Genomic DNA, 16,139 nt, shown 5'->3' on the forward strand with positions numbered 1-16,139 from the left:
TCTGTCTCTTCCCTTTCCTCACCTGAGGACGAATAGTCCCCTGAGGATTCTGCTTCACTTTCATTGAATGTGACCTTTTTAGATTTAGGATTCTTATTACCATTTTTTTTTTATTTTTATTTCTGTTTCTAATTTTATTTCCTTTGGGAAATTTAATCTGATCATGTTCCCTTCTGTAATTAGTTCTTTGCTTTCTATTCCAAATATATATTTTATTGGACTCATAATCCCCTAGATCCCTCAAATACTTATCATGTTTAATATCCATGATTAGGTTTTTTGTCTCTGCCATGGTGATTTGCAAATTTTGTCAAATTTACCAAACATATTATCATTACTACGTGTATTCAATTCAATTTGTAAACAATTAATTTCATCAGAGATAGTATTTAACTGCTTCAGTTTGAATTCTACTAACATTCCCATCAATCTAAAGGAACAATCTGACAGGACGCTGTTCCAAACCCTTATGAAGTCCAAGTCCTCCACAGTAAATGTGGGAAATTTATTTATTCTTAATCCTCTCGGTATCATCCCATTCTTTATATATTTTTGGAGTGTCCAAATGTCCCATTTAATCTTAGCTCTTTTTCTAATAGGGACTCCATTGTATCAAAAAGTCTACTGAGATTATAAGTAGAAAAATCAGAAGAAAACACAGATTCCATTTCCACAATATCCTCCCTTCTCTCATCCGTTGATTGTAATGAATAAAATTTCACAATAAGTGTATCACTGCCAGCCTGATCCATTTTGCAATATATAGATAAAGATCGTTCAGTTTCTGCAATGTAAACCCGTTTAAAGAGTGCACAGACACTATCACTTGGAACAGAAAGTGAAATGAGCAAACAAAAAAGTCAATATGTGTCGGCACTTAAATAACAGGTTACCGTGGCAATTAGTTCCCAGTACGGGCATATATTTAGCCTCTCACCTCTCCTGGTATAGTGTCGTCCAAGGTCGCCACCTCTGTTAAGGAAAACAGGGAGATCCACGTTAACCCTCTGTGCGCAAACCAGGTGCACACTCTGGCAGTCCGGCCCTTGTCGCCTTCTCTGACCGCTAAGGTTTCCTCGACGTGGTCCCTCTCTGATGGCGTGTGACGTCACTGTACACTTCCGGTCCGTCGGAAACTCCTTCCCCGGTCCGTCGGAACCTCTTTCCCCGGTAAGCAGTGTAGATAAGCAGTTCCCAGGGCTTGAACTGGTGAGCTGTACTCGGCCTGCAGAAAATCCACACTGTCGCTGGTGCTATCTCGGCTCCACAACGCAATTTCAACAATAACAAATGAGTGCACAGACAGCCGGTGGTAAGTTCCATTTCTTTTATTGCAAATAAAAATCTTTGTCCCAACAAGGGTATAGGATTCACAAGCTGTGCAGCAGTTGGAGATAGCTTCACTTCAGTGACTGATTGCTGACATGTTTCGGCAATTAAGCCGTAATCGTAGCTACAGTCTCAGGTGAGCACCAGTCCTATAAACTGGTTCCTGTTACCTGATTGGTTAAAAGATAATTAAAACCATACCTGGAGTGAAGCTATATCCAGCCCTTCTCAAATTAGATATAACAGGAAGACATTTGTCCCATATCAAAATCTATGATATACACATCAAATGTGAATTTTAAACTAAAACAATCAACCATACATGAATGAGAATAAAATAAGCTTAATACTTTTACTCCCACATCACTAACACTAAATAAATATATTAACCCCTAAACCTAACCCTAACACCCCTAACTTTAATATAATTAAAATAAATCTAAATAAAACTTACTATTATTAACTAAATAATACCTATTTAAGACTAAATACTTACCTGTAAAATAAAACCTAAGATAGCTACAATATAACTAATAGTTATATTGTATCTAGCTTATGTTTTATTTTTATTTCACAGGTAAGTTTGTATTTATTTTAACTAGGTAGACTATTTAGTAAATAGTTATTAACTATTTACTAGCTACCTAGTTAAAATAAATACAAATTTACCTGTAAAATAAAACCTAACCTGAGTTACACTAACACCTAACCTAAATAAATTAAATTAAAAAAATACATTTATCTAAATTACAAAACATAATAAACACTAAATTACACAAAATAAAAAAGAAATTATAAAAAATAAAAATGAATTACTCCTAATTCCTAATCTAATAGCCCTATCAAAATAAAAAATCCCCCCAAAATAATAAAACCCCTAGCCTACACTAAACTACCAAGGGCCTTTTGCGGGCATTGCCCAAAGAAATCAGCTCTTTTACCTGTAAAAAAAAATACAATCAACCCCCCAACAGTAAAACCCACCACCCAAACAAACACCCCCCCCCCCAAATAAAAACCTAAGCTCCCCATTGCCCTGAAAAGGGCATTTGGATGGACATTGCCCTTAAAAGGGCATTTAGCTCATTTACATCGCCCAAACCCTAAGCTAAAAATAAAACCCACCCAATAAACCCTTAAAAAAACCTAACACTAACCCCCGAAGATCCACTTACAGTTTTGGAAGACCGGACATCCATCATCATCCAGCCGGGGAGAAGTCTTCATCCAAGCGGCTAGAAGTCCTCAACAAAGCTGGGAGAAGTCTTCATCCAGGCGGCAAGAAGTCGTCCACCAGGCGGGCAGAATTCTTCATCCAGACGGCATCTTCTATCTGCATCCTTCCGAAGCGGAGCAGCTCCATCTTCAAGACATCTGGCGTGGAGCATCCTCTTCATACGGTCCCGGCCATAAACTGAAGGTTCCATTTAAGGGAAGTTATCCAAGATGGTGCCCCTTGAATTCCGATTGGCTGATAGAATTCTACAAGCCAATCGGAATTAAAGGGTAAAAAATCCTATTGGCTGATGCAATCAGCCAATAAGATTGAGCTTGCATTCTATTGGCTGATTGGAACAGCCAATAGAATGTGAGCTCAATCCCATTGGCTGATTGGGTTCTATCAGCCAATCGGAATTCAAGGGACGCCATCTTGGATGACGTCCCTTTTAAGGGCAATGCCCATCCAAGTGCCCTTTTCAGGGCAATGGGGAGCTTAGGTTTTTTTAGGTAGGTTTTTATTTGGGGGGTTGGTTGTGTGGGTGGGTTTTACTGTTGGCAGGTAAAAGAGCTGATTTCTTTGAGGCAATGCCCAGCAAAAGGCCCTTTTAAGGGCTATTGGCAGTTTAGTGTAGGCTAGGGATTTTAATATTTTGGGGGGGCTTTTTTATTTTGATAGGGCTATCAGATTAGGAGTAATTCATTTTTATTTTTGATAATTTCTTTTTTTATTTTGTGTAATTTAGTGTTTATTATTTTTTGTAATTTAGATAAATGTATTTATTTTATTTTATTTATTTTATTTAATTTATTTAATTTTATTGTAATGTTAGGTGTCAGTGTTACTCAGGTTAGGTTTTATTTTACAGGTAAATTTGTATTTATTTTAACTAGGTAGCTAGTAAATAGTTAATAACATGTGGAGGTGTACTCGCCTGCAGTCTGAGTGTGTCCCAAGGAGCAGTCTGATCCAGGGAGATTTCCCGGAGGAGGAGCATCTGCTATTATATTACAAGTGACTTTAACACACCGAATACATTTGAGGTGGAATCGCGTGAGTTTGCTGTACATCTTTTTATTTTGAAGTCACCCAGTTTGTCGTTTATTGCACTTGGTGCACCCCCCGTGTGCTTGTCTTTCTCTATTCCATAGAATAACTGGGAGGATCCTCTCCTGAAGAGGTGAATCTTTTTTTGCTAGGACTGAGCTGCACTTGGTGGGGATTGTTTAGAACTGAACCTAAGGATACCTAATAGACATTCTCTCCTAAGGACTGCCTATTTAAGTAGTTATTCACCTGCTGTCAGATACCAGTACTGCTTGTGTATATATATTATATGTATTCAGTGGAGGTGTAGAGATCTGGCAGAATCACGATCCATTACCAGACTACATCTAGATATAATTGTATTATCATACTGTGATATCTATTCTTTGTACACCTATAATACACTATATCACCACACAGAGTCTGTGAAATATACATATTGGTACACTTCCCCAGTTTATCTTCATATAGCGCTATTTCACTCTCTATTTCTGATATATATATATATATATATATATATATATATATATATTTGAAAATAAAAAGAATATTTTCTTCTATGTGAAAAATATTAGAATGTAAAGTATTCATAACTACCTTTGGCTTTATCGTAGTTGGTCTAAAGCTGAGTCGTGTTAGGGCGTGAGTTATAAGTGTAAGTGTATGCTTTATGTCAGTATATGCTTTGTGTATAACCATATATCTCCCCTGTCTGTTATCCTTTACTGACACTGTCTGCCTCTGTATTCTAAACCCCCCCTCAAGATTTTTACAACACCCCCTCCTCCCCCTGCATTCAGACCTCTGTAACATTTTCTGTCTTTTTACCCATCCTATGTTTTTAAGATATAGGGGTGCATATCCTCTGCACAAACATCAGCTGCCTCTCCTGTACACTGGACAACCCGCGGTCCGCACCGAGCAGCAAGGCTCTCATCTTGAGGTAAATGTATCTCACACGTGGTCGCCTTCTCAGGATCTGTAAGTGCCCGATTGAACACTCTAAGCAGTACATTTTCCATGTCCCATAGAAAAGTTTGTATTGCGGCAGCAATATCACCCATGGTGGTGACTATCCACCTCTGAGATTTGAAGTGGCTGTATGTCCTAACGATGATATCAGTGCAACTATCTCTGCCGCTATAGCTGTAGGAAGTGACCACGCGGCTAGTTCATATAACTTTCGTCAGGCTGTAGGCACGTCTTAGGCTTAAAACTCTTTTAAATAGGGTATACTGCTTAGATGAAATGTATAAAAAGTCTCAAAATTTGTCCAAAATAGCCCAAAAGCCTAAAAAAAAAGAAATTTAAGCAGGAGCTCCTGACACATACGTCCTGCCGCTTCTGCAGTTGGCTCCGCCCCCCCCCCCCCTTGGGATTTATTTTTATTTTACAGGTAACTTTCAATTTATTTTAACTAGGTACAATAGCTATTAAATAGTTATTAACTATTTAATAGCTTACCTAGCTAAAATAAAGAGAAATGTACCTGTAAACTAAAAACTAACCTAAGTTACAATTACACCTAACACTACACTATACTTTAATAAATTATTCCTATTTAAAATTAAATACTTACCTATAAAATAAACCCTAAGATAGCTACAATATAATTAATAATTACATTGTAGCTATCTAAGGATTTATATTTATTTTACAGGTAACTTTGTATTTATTTTAGCTAGTTAGAATAGTTATTAAATAGTTATTAACTATTTAATATCTACCTAGCTAAAAGAAATACAAAATTACCTGTAAAATAAATCCTAACCTAAGTTACAATTAAACCTAACACTACACTATCATTAAATAAATTAAATAAATTAACTACAAATAACTACAATTAAATACAATTACATAAACTAACTAAAGTACAAAAAATAAAAAAAGCTAAGTTACAAAAAATAAAAAAAATAAGTTACAAACATTTTAAAAATATTACAACAATTTTAAGCTACTTACACCTAATCTAAGCCCCCTAATAAAATAACAAACCCCCCAAAATAAAAAAATGCCCTACCCTATTCTAAATTAAAAAAGTTCAAAGCTCTTTTACCTTACCAGCCCTTAAAAGGACCTTTTGTGGGGCATGCCCCAAAGAATTCAGCTCTTTTGCCTGTAAAAGAAAAATACAACCCCCCCAACATTAAAACCCACCACCCACATACCCCTAATCTAACCCAAACCCCCCTTAAAATAACCTAACACTAATCCCCTGAAGATCATCCTACCTTGAGTCGTCTTCACTCAGCCGAGTAGCAATGGAACCGAAGTGGACATCCGGAGCAGAAGAAGTTATCCTCCAAGCGGCGCTGAAGAAATCTTCCATCCGATGAAGTGATCCTCCAAGCGGCGCTGAAGAAGTCTTCGATGCGGTCGATGTCATCTTCCAAGAGGCGCTGAAGAAGTCTTCTATCCGGGCGATGTCATCTTCTAAGCCGGTACTTCAATCTTCATCCCGCCGACGTGGAACATCCCTCTTTAGCGACGGACTACCGACGAATGAAGGCTCCTTTAAGGGACGTCATCCAAGATGGCGTCCCTTCAATTCCGATTGGCTGATAGGATTCTATCAGCCAATCGGAATTAAGGTAGGACAAATCTGATTGGCTGATTGAATCAGCCAATCAGATTCAAGTTCAATCCGATTGGCTGATCCAATCAGCCAATCAGATTGAGCTTGCATTCTATTGGCTGGGGGCAGGATAGGGGTTAATAAATTTAATATAGGTTGTGGCGGGTTCAGGGAGCGGCGGTTTAGGGGTTAAACTATTTATTTATTTGCGGCGAGGTGCGGGATCAGCAGGATAGGGGTTAATAACTTTATTATAGAGGGCGACGGTATAGGGGGGGCAGGATAGGGGTTACTAGGTATAATGTAGGTGGCAGCGGTGTCCGGGAGCGGCGGTTTAGGGGTTAATACATTTATAAGAGTTGCGGCGGGCTCTAGGAGCGGCGGTTTATGGGTTAATACATTTATAAGAGTTGCGGCGGGGTCTAGGAGTGGCGGTTTAGGGGTTAGTAACTTTATTTAGTTGCGGGGGGGCTCCGGGGGCGCCGGTATAGGGGGTAGAACAGTGTAGTTTAGTGTGAGTGCTTAGTGACAGGCTAGCAAGAAAGCTGTCAAAAAGCCGAAGAGCAGCGAGATCGGATGAGTGATAACTCTCACAGTCCGCTGCTCATCGCCCCGTACTTGGTGCGCGGCTTTTTGACAGCTTTTTTGATAACTTAGGCGAATTTTGGCAGGTCCGCGGCGGCGATGTGAGGCGAGCTTAGGCGAACGTATTGGGCCGGTGAAGGCAGGAAAAGTAGACACGTTGATAACTAGACCCCTTTATGTAAATTCATTATATGCCTTTTTCAGTTTTTTCTTCTTCAGTAGTATAATACATTTATGCTTAGAATTAAAAGTACTTTTCCTGAATGTCATCCAGAATATTCGATTACATGCACTGTGCACAGTTATACACTTTTATTAATGTCCACATACAAGCTTAAAGGGACACTGAACCCAAATTTTTTCTTTTGTGATTCATATAGAGCAAGCAATTTTAAGCAACTTTCTAATTTACTCCTATTATCTAAGCTAAGGAGCCAACCAATTTGTGGTTCAGAACCATGGACAGCACTTGTTTATTGGTTCTGTCCAATCAGCAAGGACAACCCAGGTTGTTCACCCAAAATGGGCCGGCATCTAAACTTAAATTCTTGCTTTTCAAATATAGATACCAAGAGAATAAAGATAATTTGACAATAGGAGTAAATTAGAAATATGCTTAAAATTGCATGCTCTATCTGAATCGTGAAAAAAAAATGTGGGTACAGTGTTCCTTTAATTTAAATAATTATCTATCTAAAGGTCAATACTCAGTATTTGCAAAATAATTTAGTAAGACATGTCCATATCAGGCTATCTGCACAAGTGAAACAGCCCACTGAATAATAAATCACATACACAGTTAAAGTGATACTTTAACCTTGAAGAACAAAGTCATTTACTCTCATTGCATTATTTCAATTAGGAGTTCAAATTACTGTTGTAAGTAATCATTTCAGCAATGCTTATGCTTAAAGTATTGCACAGAAATGATAAATGATCTTTATTGTCCAACTAACAAATTATGAAATAAATTGGGGTAGCTAGAAATACAGCCGGCACAGTTTGGATGTGAGAGCCTATCTGATGCTGTCACTAGGAGGAAGAGAGAGAGAGAGAGAGAGATGCAGAGCACATATTGTTGTCTGGATTGCTGGAGCTTTCAGTGCTTCACTACAGCCGAAGACCCCTCCTCCTTTCTGTAGCCTGCAGTACATGAAAATCCTATCTTTCCTTCTCTGATCATATGCCACAGCATCTGAATTCACATTTTCTTCCTATTCTTTTGTACCAGCAGCCTGCTCTTTGTGCTTTAAATTGTGATGCGTTGAGGTTGCAGCTCAGTGTACGTAGAATTTTCCAGTTACATTTCAGTTCTGGGTACAGGCTTCCGGACGAATGACATTCTCACCTCTTTCAGCTTATTATAAAGATTGCATGGTTTGCAGTGACACGCAATGTAAGTTTTCAGGCTGGCTGAAATCAGTAGATGGCAGATATCTTGACCATCATTTTCGTGAAACTCAGGGACCAGTCAGCAGGTAATTATACAAAACATCAATCAATGTGATTTGTATAGCTTAACGCTATTTTAGTTACCGGTGGTTCTGTTTGCAACTTATTGCAGATGTTCCTTTTATTCCCATCTAAGTAGTCTGCAATGTACTTTAGCCTAATGTATTTCCATATTTTTATAAATAGTATCCCTCTTTTGTCACTGAAATAATAAAGATGTTTTTATTGATGTAAATGTAATTCATAGAGTCATATTGTTTATCATTGTTTTAGATGGATGAAGGATAATAGCAACATAATGATAAAAGTGCTACTAACACTAGTCTTATAGGAATTACATCACTGCTGTTAACAAGACTTCTATCCTTGTCTTTTTTATACATGTTCTTGATGTAATTCTGCAGACTAAGCTCCTCTATAGAGAGCCAACAATATTCTCACCAGCGACCCAGAAATAAAAGCAAGGGAGAGAAGACTAGGGGGGACGTGAACCTCAAACGCTTATGCAACATATCATTGACAACCATCCAGACATGGCAACTGCTCTGCTGGCTGGAGAGAAGTTGAAGGAACTAATTCTGCCTGGGCCACAAGATGACAGAGCAGGGGCCCTTGCAGCTCTCATGGTTCAACTGAAGCTCGAACTTCCATTTGACAGGGTAGTGACCATTGGGACAGTCCTTATTCCCATTCTCCTTGTTACTTTGGTTTTCACAAAGAACTTTGCTGGTAAGTGAAGTCTGACCTGACATTACAGTTACTTATTCACAAGAAATATTACATAATATAGGCCTAATGTTTTCTGCAGAAAGTACTGCCTGCAAAACTAAAAGAAATAAGCAATATAACATAAATAATGACTTAAGTGTGAAACGTATGGCAACTCCTGCTATTGCACTGAGAATTGTGTATAAACTAACGTATGATGAGAAAACATACTGTAATCCACAGCTTAAAGTCGAACACTCACATTTGGGTTTCTATTTTTTTTTTTTTTTTTTACAAATTTAAAGTGTAGTTTTGAAAATGTTCTGCATTATTGTTTTCTATGCTGCCTTGGTTGGATGTTGTTATATTTTGACCTTCCTTTTATTAATTTAATGGGACAGTCTACCCCAAAAAATATTTAAAAAAAAGATAGATAATCCCTTTATTACCCATTCCCCAGTTTTGCATAACCAACACAGTTATATTAATATACATTTTACCTCTGTAATTACCTTGTATCTAAGTCTCTGCAGACTGCCCCTTATCTCAGTGCTATTCACAGACTAGCTTATTAGTGCTGACTCCTAAAAAACATCAGGGGAGTGAGCACAATGTTATCTATAAGGCACACAAGGAATGTCTGGCTGTGAAAAGCTATAAAAATGTCCTGAGATAAAGGCGGCCTGCAGGGCTTAGAAACAGGATGACATTTAGAGGTTTAGGGGAATATCTATCAAGCTCCGTATGGAAGCCCTGTGTTACTGGCGAGTCTTCAGGCTCGCCAGAAACGCCAGTTATGAAGCAGCAGTCTAAAGACTGCTGCTCTATAACCTGTCCGCCTGCTCTGAGGAGGCGGACAGAGATCGCCGCAATTCAACCCGATCATTGACACTCCCTGCTAGCGGCTGATTGGCCGCGAATCTGCAGGGGGTGGCCTTGCACCAGCAGTTCACAAGAGCTGCTGGTGCAATGCTGAATGTGGAGAGCGTATTGCTCTCCGCATTCAGCGAGGTCTGTCGGACATGATCCGCAATGTCAGATCAGGTCCGCCAAGCCTTTCATAAATTGGGGCCTTAAAGTTTATAAAGTATGTTAATCAGTGGTGTGTTTAGGTTTTGTACTGCGCTAGGCACTGGAAACTCTGCCGCCACCTAGGTTTTAGGCCCATTTTGGCCATAATATTTTTTAATCATGGAGTAAAGTGATTTTTTTCATTTTACTTTTTATGGTATTTCCAAAGTAAATGTTCACCAGTGCTTGCAAAACACTTGCATACACGCATTCACAGGCACACACAAACATATAAACAAACACACACACACATTGGGGAAGATTCATCAAACCCCGGGCGGACATGATTCGCATTAGCGAATCATGTCCGTTCTGCATAGCCCTGCAAATGCTGGGCTTGTGCAATGTAGCCCCCTGCACATTCGCGGCCAATCGACCACTAGCAGGGGTTGTCAATAATCCCGATCAAAAATGGCGGACGAGTTAAGGAGCAGCAGTCTTAAGACCTCTGCTTCTTAACTCCTGTTTCCAGCAAGCCAGAAGGCTTGCGCGGAAAAAGCAAAATCCACTGCTTAGTAAATATACCCCATTGTCACAGACACATACACACAAATAGCTATACACATACATGTGGTCACCTGTGCAACCACACACAAACATATACACATACACACATATATATATTTTGCTGCAGTATACACAAAACCCTCCAAAGACAGATTTATTGAAACAATACTTCCCCAAACACAATACTGAGTGCTGAAAGACAACAGAACTAAAGGCAATAGCTAGCTAAAAAGTCTCTTAAAACTATGTGCTCTGTCTGATCCATAAAAAGGTAATTTTGGCTTTCATGCTGCTTTTACTTATAGTTTATCTATTAGCTAGAAGTACCCAAATTTTTATGGGCCGTGTTAGAGGTGATGCTCGAATCCATTAAAATTGGTCATGTTTTTATAAACATTGTACTGGCTATATTTTCTAAACCAGTAATTCCCAACCTAATCCAGACACTGAATAAATAAATATAAATATATTGATTATGCACTCTTGTAGTGACCAGAGCCAAACTAAATATAAGCTATATAGTATATATATACAGTAGTATCAATTGTGTATGCCCCACTAATGATTCCTACTAATGGCTGATAGATTTCCTGCTAATGCTCATTGATGGTTATATGCACTTCCTGTTAGAGTCTTCCTGGTAAAGATCATTGGCTGATAGATACTTCCTGCAAATGTTAAAGTTTAAATGCTACACTCACTGTCATGTTATTAATATACTACATTTGAGAACAATGTCCCTTTAATGAATCTTAGGATGATAATATAATAAAAGGACATAGTAATTGAAATGCTCATTGATAACTTTTAAAAGGAGCAATTGTTGTTAACCACAAGTATTGTAATATCAATTCTGTATATTTTTAAATTCCTCTTTTATGTCCCTTTGAAAATGAAATTCTCTAATTCTTTACAGCATATTTTTAATAAACAAATTAATTTTCTTTTACTATGTCTTTAACTTCTAAACAATCCAATATGTGCTCCTGCGCAACTGCTGATAAGGATTTGCTGATAACTGCTGAGCAAATGAGAAGCAAGCATATACGTGTATGCTGCATCAACTGTGTTTATACTAATCTGTAGCACAATTAGGGTGCAGCTTTGACTATGTGTTTAACCCTTTTGAAAACATTAATTTAAACATGTAGAATATCCCTTTAAATCTTCACAAATCAGCAACCTGCAGCGCAATCAAGTAACATGCTGCTAGATTCAATAGAAGAGAAAGTTATAAATACAAAATATGTACATGAGTATATAAAGATAGATTTTATTTCAATTATGGTTTTCATAGCATTTTTACAGTAAATGGGTAAAAACATTTTTTTTAATATTACTTCACTATTCATGTAGTACATTTGACATAATCATATTTAGGGCCTCATTTATCATTTGTTGGTTGAACAAGGTTCCCAGTTAGGAAACCTGTCTGTCTGAGTTCACAGCAAGGGGGCAACAGATGCTGTTTGTCTGCTACCTGCATTTATTATTGCACAAGGAAGTTCTTGTGCAACCAATCAAGTGAGAGTAGGGCCTGTCAATGACACCGAATGAACACATTTGGAATGATTTAAAGGAACAGGAAACCCCAAATTCTTATTACATAATTCGGATAGAACATACAATTTTTAACAACTTTTAAATTTGCTTCATTTTCTTGTTATTCTTTACTGAAGGAACTACTGGCAGCTAGCTGAACACATCTAGTTAGCCAATCACAAGAGACAACCGTATGCACGGAACAATCACTAGCTAGCTCCCACTGGTGTAGGATATGTGCGTTTCCAAAATGGATACCAAGAAAAAGCACATTTGAAAATAGAAGTGATTTTAAAAGTGTATTAAAATGACATGCTCTATCTGATTCTTGCAAGTTTAATTTGGACTTTCCTATCCCTTTAACTCGGCTACCTCTGGTCAAGGGCTCTACAGCTGCCTCCGCAACTTAATTAATTGAGTCCTGAACTTCTGACTTCCTTGAAGTCTTACAATATTTATAACAAGCAATCTCTACTGCACAGCTACCTGTGACAGCTGCTTAACAAAGAGTCTGAACTACATTTACATAGACACATTTTTTTTTCTCATGTAAAATTTGATTTTATCATTGTAGGCACTTTAATAAGGCGAGGGGAAGAATAAGGTCGTTTTGTCTTAATTAAATAATTAAACATTATCTTTTACACTCTGATTCGATCCTTTCTCTAAATAGTGCATTATTTAAATTTATTACACATTATGCTAATATATCGTACAAATGTACTCTCTTTTAGAAGGAACAAAGAAAAACTTGCATGCACTGTCCCTTTAAAGGAACATAATAGTCAAAATTGAAATGCCTATAAGTGTATTTCTATTTTGAATAGGGTTTGTCTGGACAATTTGGGCTCCATGTACTAAGCAGTGAAAGCTAATCCGGAGGAGCCTTTGCGGCGATGGTTCGCACATATGAGCCTGCTTCCCGCAATGTAAGAAGCAGTGGTCATTAGGACACGCGAAAAAAAGGGCAGGCTTTACACGCTCACTTGAGTTTGTTTTGATACACACGCTACATATGCTATAGCGAATCATGTCCGCTCAAGATTTAATAAATGTACCCCTTTTTCTATTATCAAATCTGCTTCATCCACATGTTATTCTTTATTAAGCGAATACCTAGGTAGTTAGCGTGCACATGTCTGGAGAACTATATGGCAGCAGTTTATAAAAACACTGCTGCCATATATATGCAATTGAGTACGAGTATAAGTCACAGCCCCTGCTAGCAGCCAATTGGCCTCCAGTAAGCAGTGGGCGGCATTGCACAAGCAATCTTGTCCGCTCGCCATTTAATAAGTTTACCCCCTAGAGTCTGTGGTATCCACTTCATCCTCCAAGGGGTCAGTGGAAAAACGCAAGTTTTAGTGGTACATTATAGTAAAACCAGGCAGCTGAAGTCTATTGCAGTTTTTACTACACATAGTTAAACATTTTAGCCTAGATTACATGTGTAGTACAACAATGCAAGTAGTAAGCTACACTAACATTGCTAGAGATGCCTAAGGAAATGGCTGGTAAAGCTGAGAAACGCGTTGCAACTGTTTTTAAAACCATTTGGGTCACTAAAAAATCCTTAGTATTTTATGTAATTGTATTAAAAATCTTTTAATCAAACTGCACTGGAAGCTCGAGCTGTTTGTCTGTATCCTGGACTGGAGGAAACAGAGGGGATAACTTCCCAGTGTGCTGGGACACTGAGAGAACTAGTGTTTAGAGTGCTATCCTTACTGCTTCATATTAAAGGGACACTGAACCCAAATTTTGTCTTTCTTGATTCAGATAGAGCATGCAATTTAAAGCAAATTTCTAATTTACTCATATTATCAAATTTTCTTCATTCTCTTGGTATCTTTATTTGAAAAGCAAGAATGTAAGTTTAGATGCCGGCCCAATGTTGGTGAACAACCTGGGTTGTTCTTGCTGATTGGTGGATTAATTTAACCGACCAATAAACAAGTGCTGTCCAGAGCACTGAACCAAAAAATAGCTTAGATGCCTTCTTTTTCAAATAAAGATAGCAAGAGATTGAAGAAAACTTGATAATAGGAATAAATTAGAAAGTTGCTTAAAATTGCATGCTCTATCTGAATCATTAAATAATTTTTTTTTTATCTCTTGAAATGTACTCTAGTGCGCACTAACATCTGCATGTTGCATGGTGCGGGTTCATTTATTCCCTTACATAATAGACTTCAATTTATGTCAGGTAATGGTTGAACTGGTGGATCACAAAAAAAACAACAACAGAAAAACACTCAAGTAGTGGAGTTTTTATTTAGCTCTGTGCTATACTATTTCAATAAAACTTAGACAGGAAACCCATTTCATGGACAGAACATACAGTTTTAAACAACTTTCCAATTTACTTCTGTTACCAAATTCGCTTCATAAACTTGTTATCCTTTGCTGAAGGAACAGCATTGCACTGCTTGCAGCTAGCTGAACACATCTAATTAGCCAATCACAAGAGACAAATGTGTGCAGGCACCAATCAGCAGCTAGCTCTCACTAATATAGGATATGTGAATATTATTTTTCAACAAGGGATACCAAGAGAATAGAAGTGAATTTAAAAGTGTCTTAAAATGCAAAAGCATGCAAGTTTTATTTTTACTTACCTATCCCTTTAACCCCTTAAGGACTAAAACTTCCCCAAAAGACCAGAGCATTTTTAGCATTTTTGTCATCACTACATTTAAACAGAAATAGAGCCTTTTTTTTTTAAATATTAGTTTTTATTAAACATTTTCGTTGGTAAACAAAGTAATACATGACAACAGCATAATTATTCCAGTCATAGATAATCTTCCAATATAACCTTCTAGCTTGCATATATCAATGAAACATAATAATAACTTCGAAAATAAAGAAAAGAGACAAAAAGAAAAAGAAAAGAAAACATATAAACAAACAAAATAAAAGAAGATGTACAACCGCTTCAGTGGAAGCGACACTACAGCTGTGCTGGCCAGGAGGATTGTAGGGCGAAAAAGAAATGTTGATAGGAAAGGGAAGAGTAAGAAGGAAAAAAAGGGGGGGAAAGAAGAGGGGAAGGGGGGGAAGGGGGGAGATGAAATGTGATGTTATGGTCTAGGTGAGTTTATGGTTTCCCAATAAAATTTAACATTGTGATAAAGGGTTAGTTTGTTATTTTTAAAATAGTAATATTCTTCTAATTGTATGAGCTCTTGGGTTCGAGCCTTTCAAGTCTCAACTGTGGGTATTGTATTAGTCTTCCAATTTCTAGCTAGTAGTGACTTTGCTCCGTTTAGACAAATCTGGAGGAGATGTGATCGTAGCTTGCAAGAGTGTTTAGGCTTATCGTTGTCAGTATATTTATGAAAATCTTAGTAGTGCTATCCAAATAATATATCAGTTTATGGCAGGGTTATAAACACAATCTTATATTAATTTTCCTTAAAAATTGAAACCCTAATCAACCATGCATCTACTAGACCATACAATTAATATAAATATCTGAATTCTTTTATTTAGTTAATATCCATAAACATATTGAAGTATATTCGCAATAAAAGGAAATGAAACAAAATTTATATGCGTTAAAACCAACTCTTAAGATATGCTATCCTTCTTACAAAAGCCAGAAAAATATACCTTCACAATTCAGCCTTTTATTTATTTAACACAATGGGACTAAAAACCTTTAACATCCAAGCAATACAATTCTAAACAGTGTTTATAAAACAATAGGATAATATATATATTCTGCTATTTAACTGCAATTTATCCTAATACAAAATTAACTGACAATATCAGAACTTAGATGAGTTACTTAGCCAATCAGACACAGATTTAAACAACAATACAATATATAGGCTGTGACTAGCAATTTGAAATACAATATACACTTCTGAATTATTATTATATATTTGCATAGATAAACAATTTAGGATTGGGATTAGTATAACAATACATAGGCTATGAAATGCTAATTTGAAATATTTCCTTAACTCTGCTACATACGGCAATAATAAATGTTTACTTTAAATGCTTGCATACAAACAGGCAGGCTAAGAGCTATTTAAGGTTATATAATACAATCTAAAAGCCCAATTTGTTCTTTCCAATTCAAAAATTGTAATT

At 37.1% G+C, this 16,139-nt stretch overlaps 1 protein-coding gene across 2 annotated transcripts in view; it reads left to right on the forward strand.

Annotated features, from left to right (window-relative positions):
• Window positions 1–8,710: 8,710 nt before the first annotated feature.
• PANX2 (pannexin 2) overlaps window positions 8,711–16,139 on the forward strand; it is a 212,673-nt gene continuing 205,244 nt past the window's right edge. For both annotated transcript variants that reach the window (XM_053716633.1, XM_053716634.1), the window contains exon 1: window positions 8,711–8,936. In XM_053716633.1, coding sequence (XP_053572608.1) covers window positions 8,711–8,936 — 226 coding nt within the window. The remainder of the gene's footprint in view (window positions 8,937–16,139) is intronic.

This window comes from Bombina bombina, chromosome 6 (assembly GCF_027579735.1).
Source record: "Bombina bombina isolate aBomBom1 chromosome 6, aBomBom1.pri, whole genome shotgun sequence".
Classification (NCBI taxonomy): domain Eukaryota; kingdom Metazoa; phylum Chordata; class Amphibia; order Anura; family Bombinatoridae; genus Bombina; species Bombina bombina.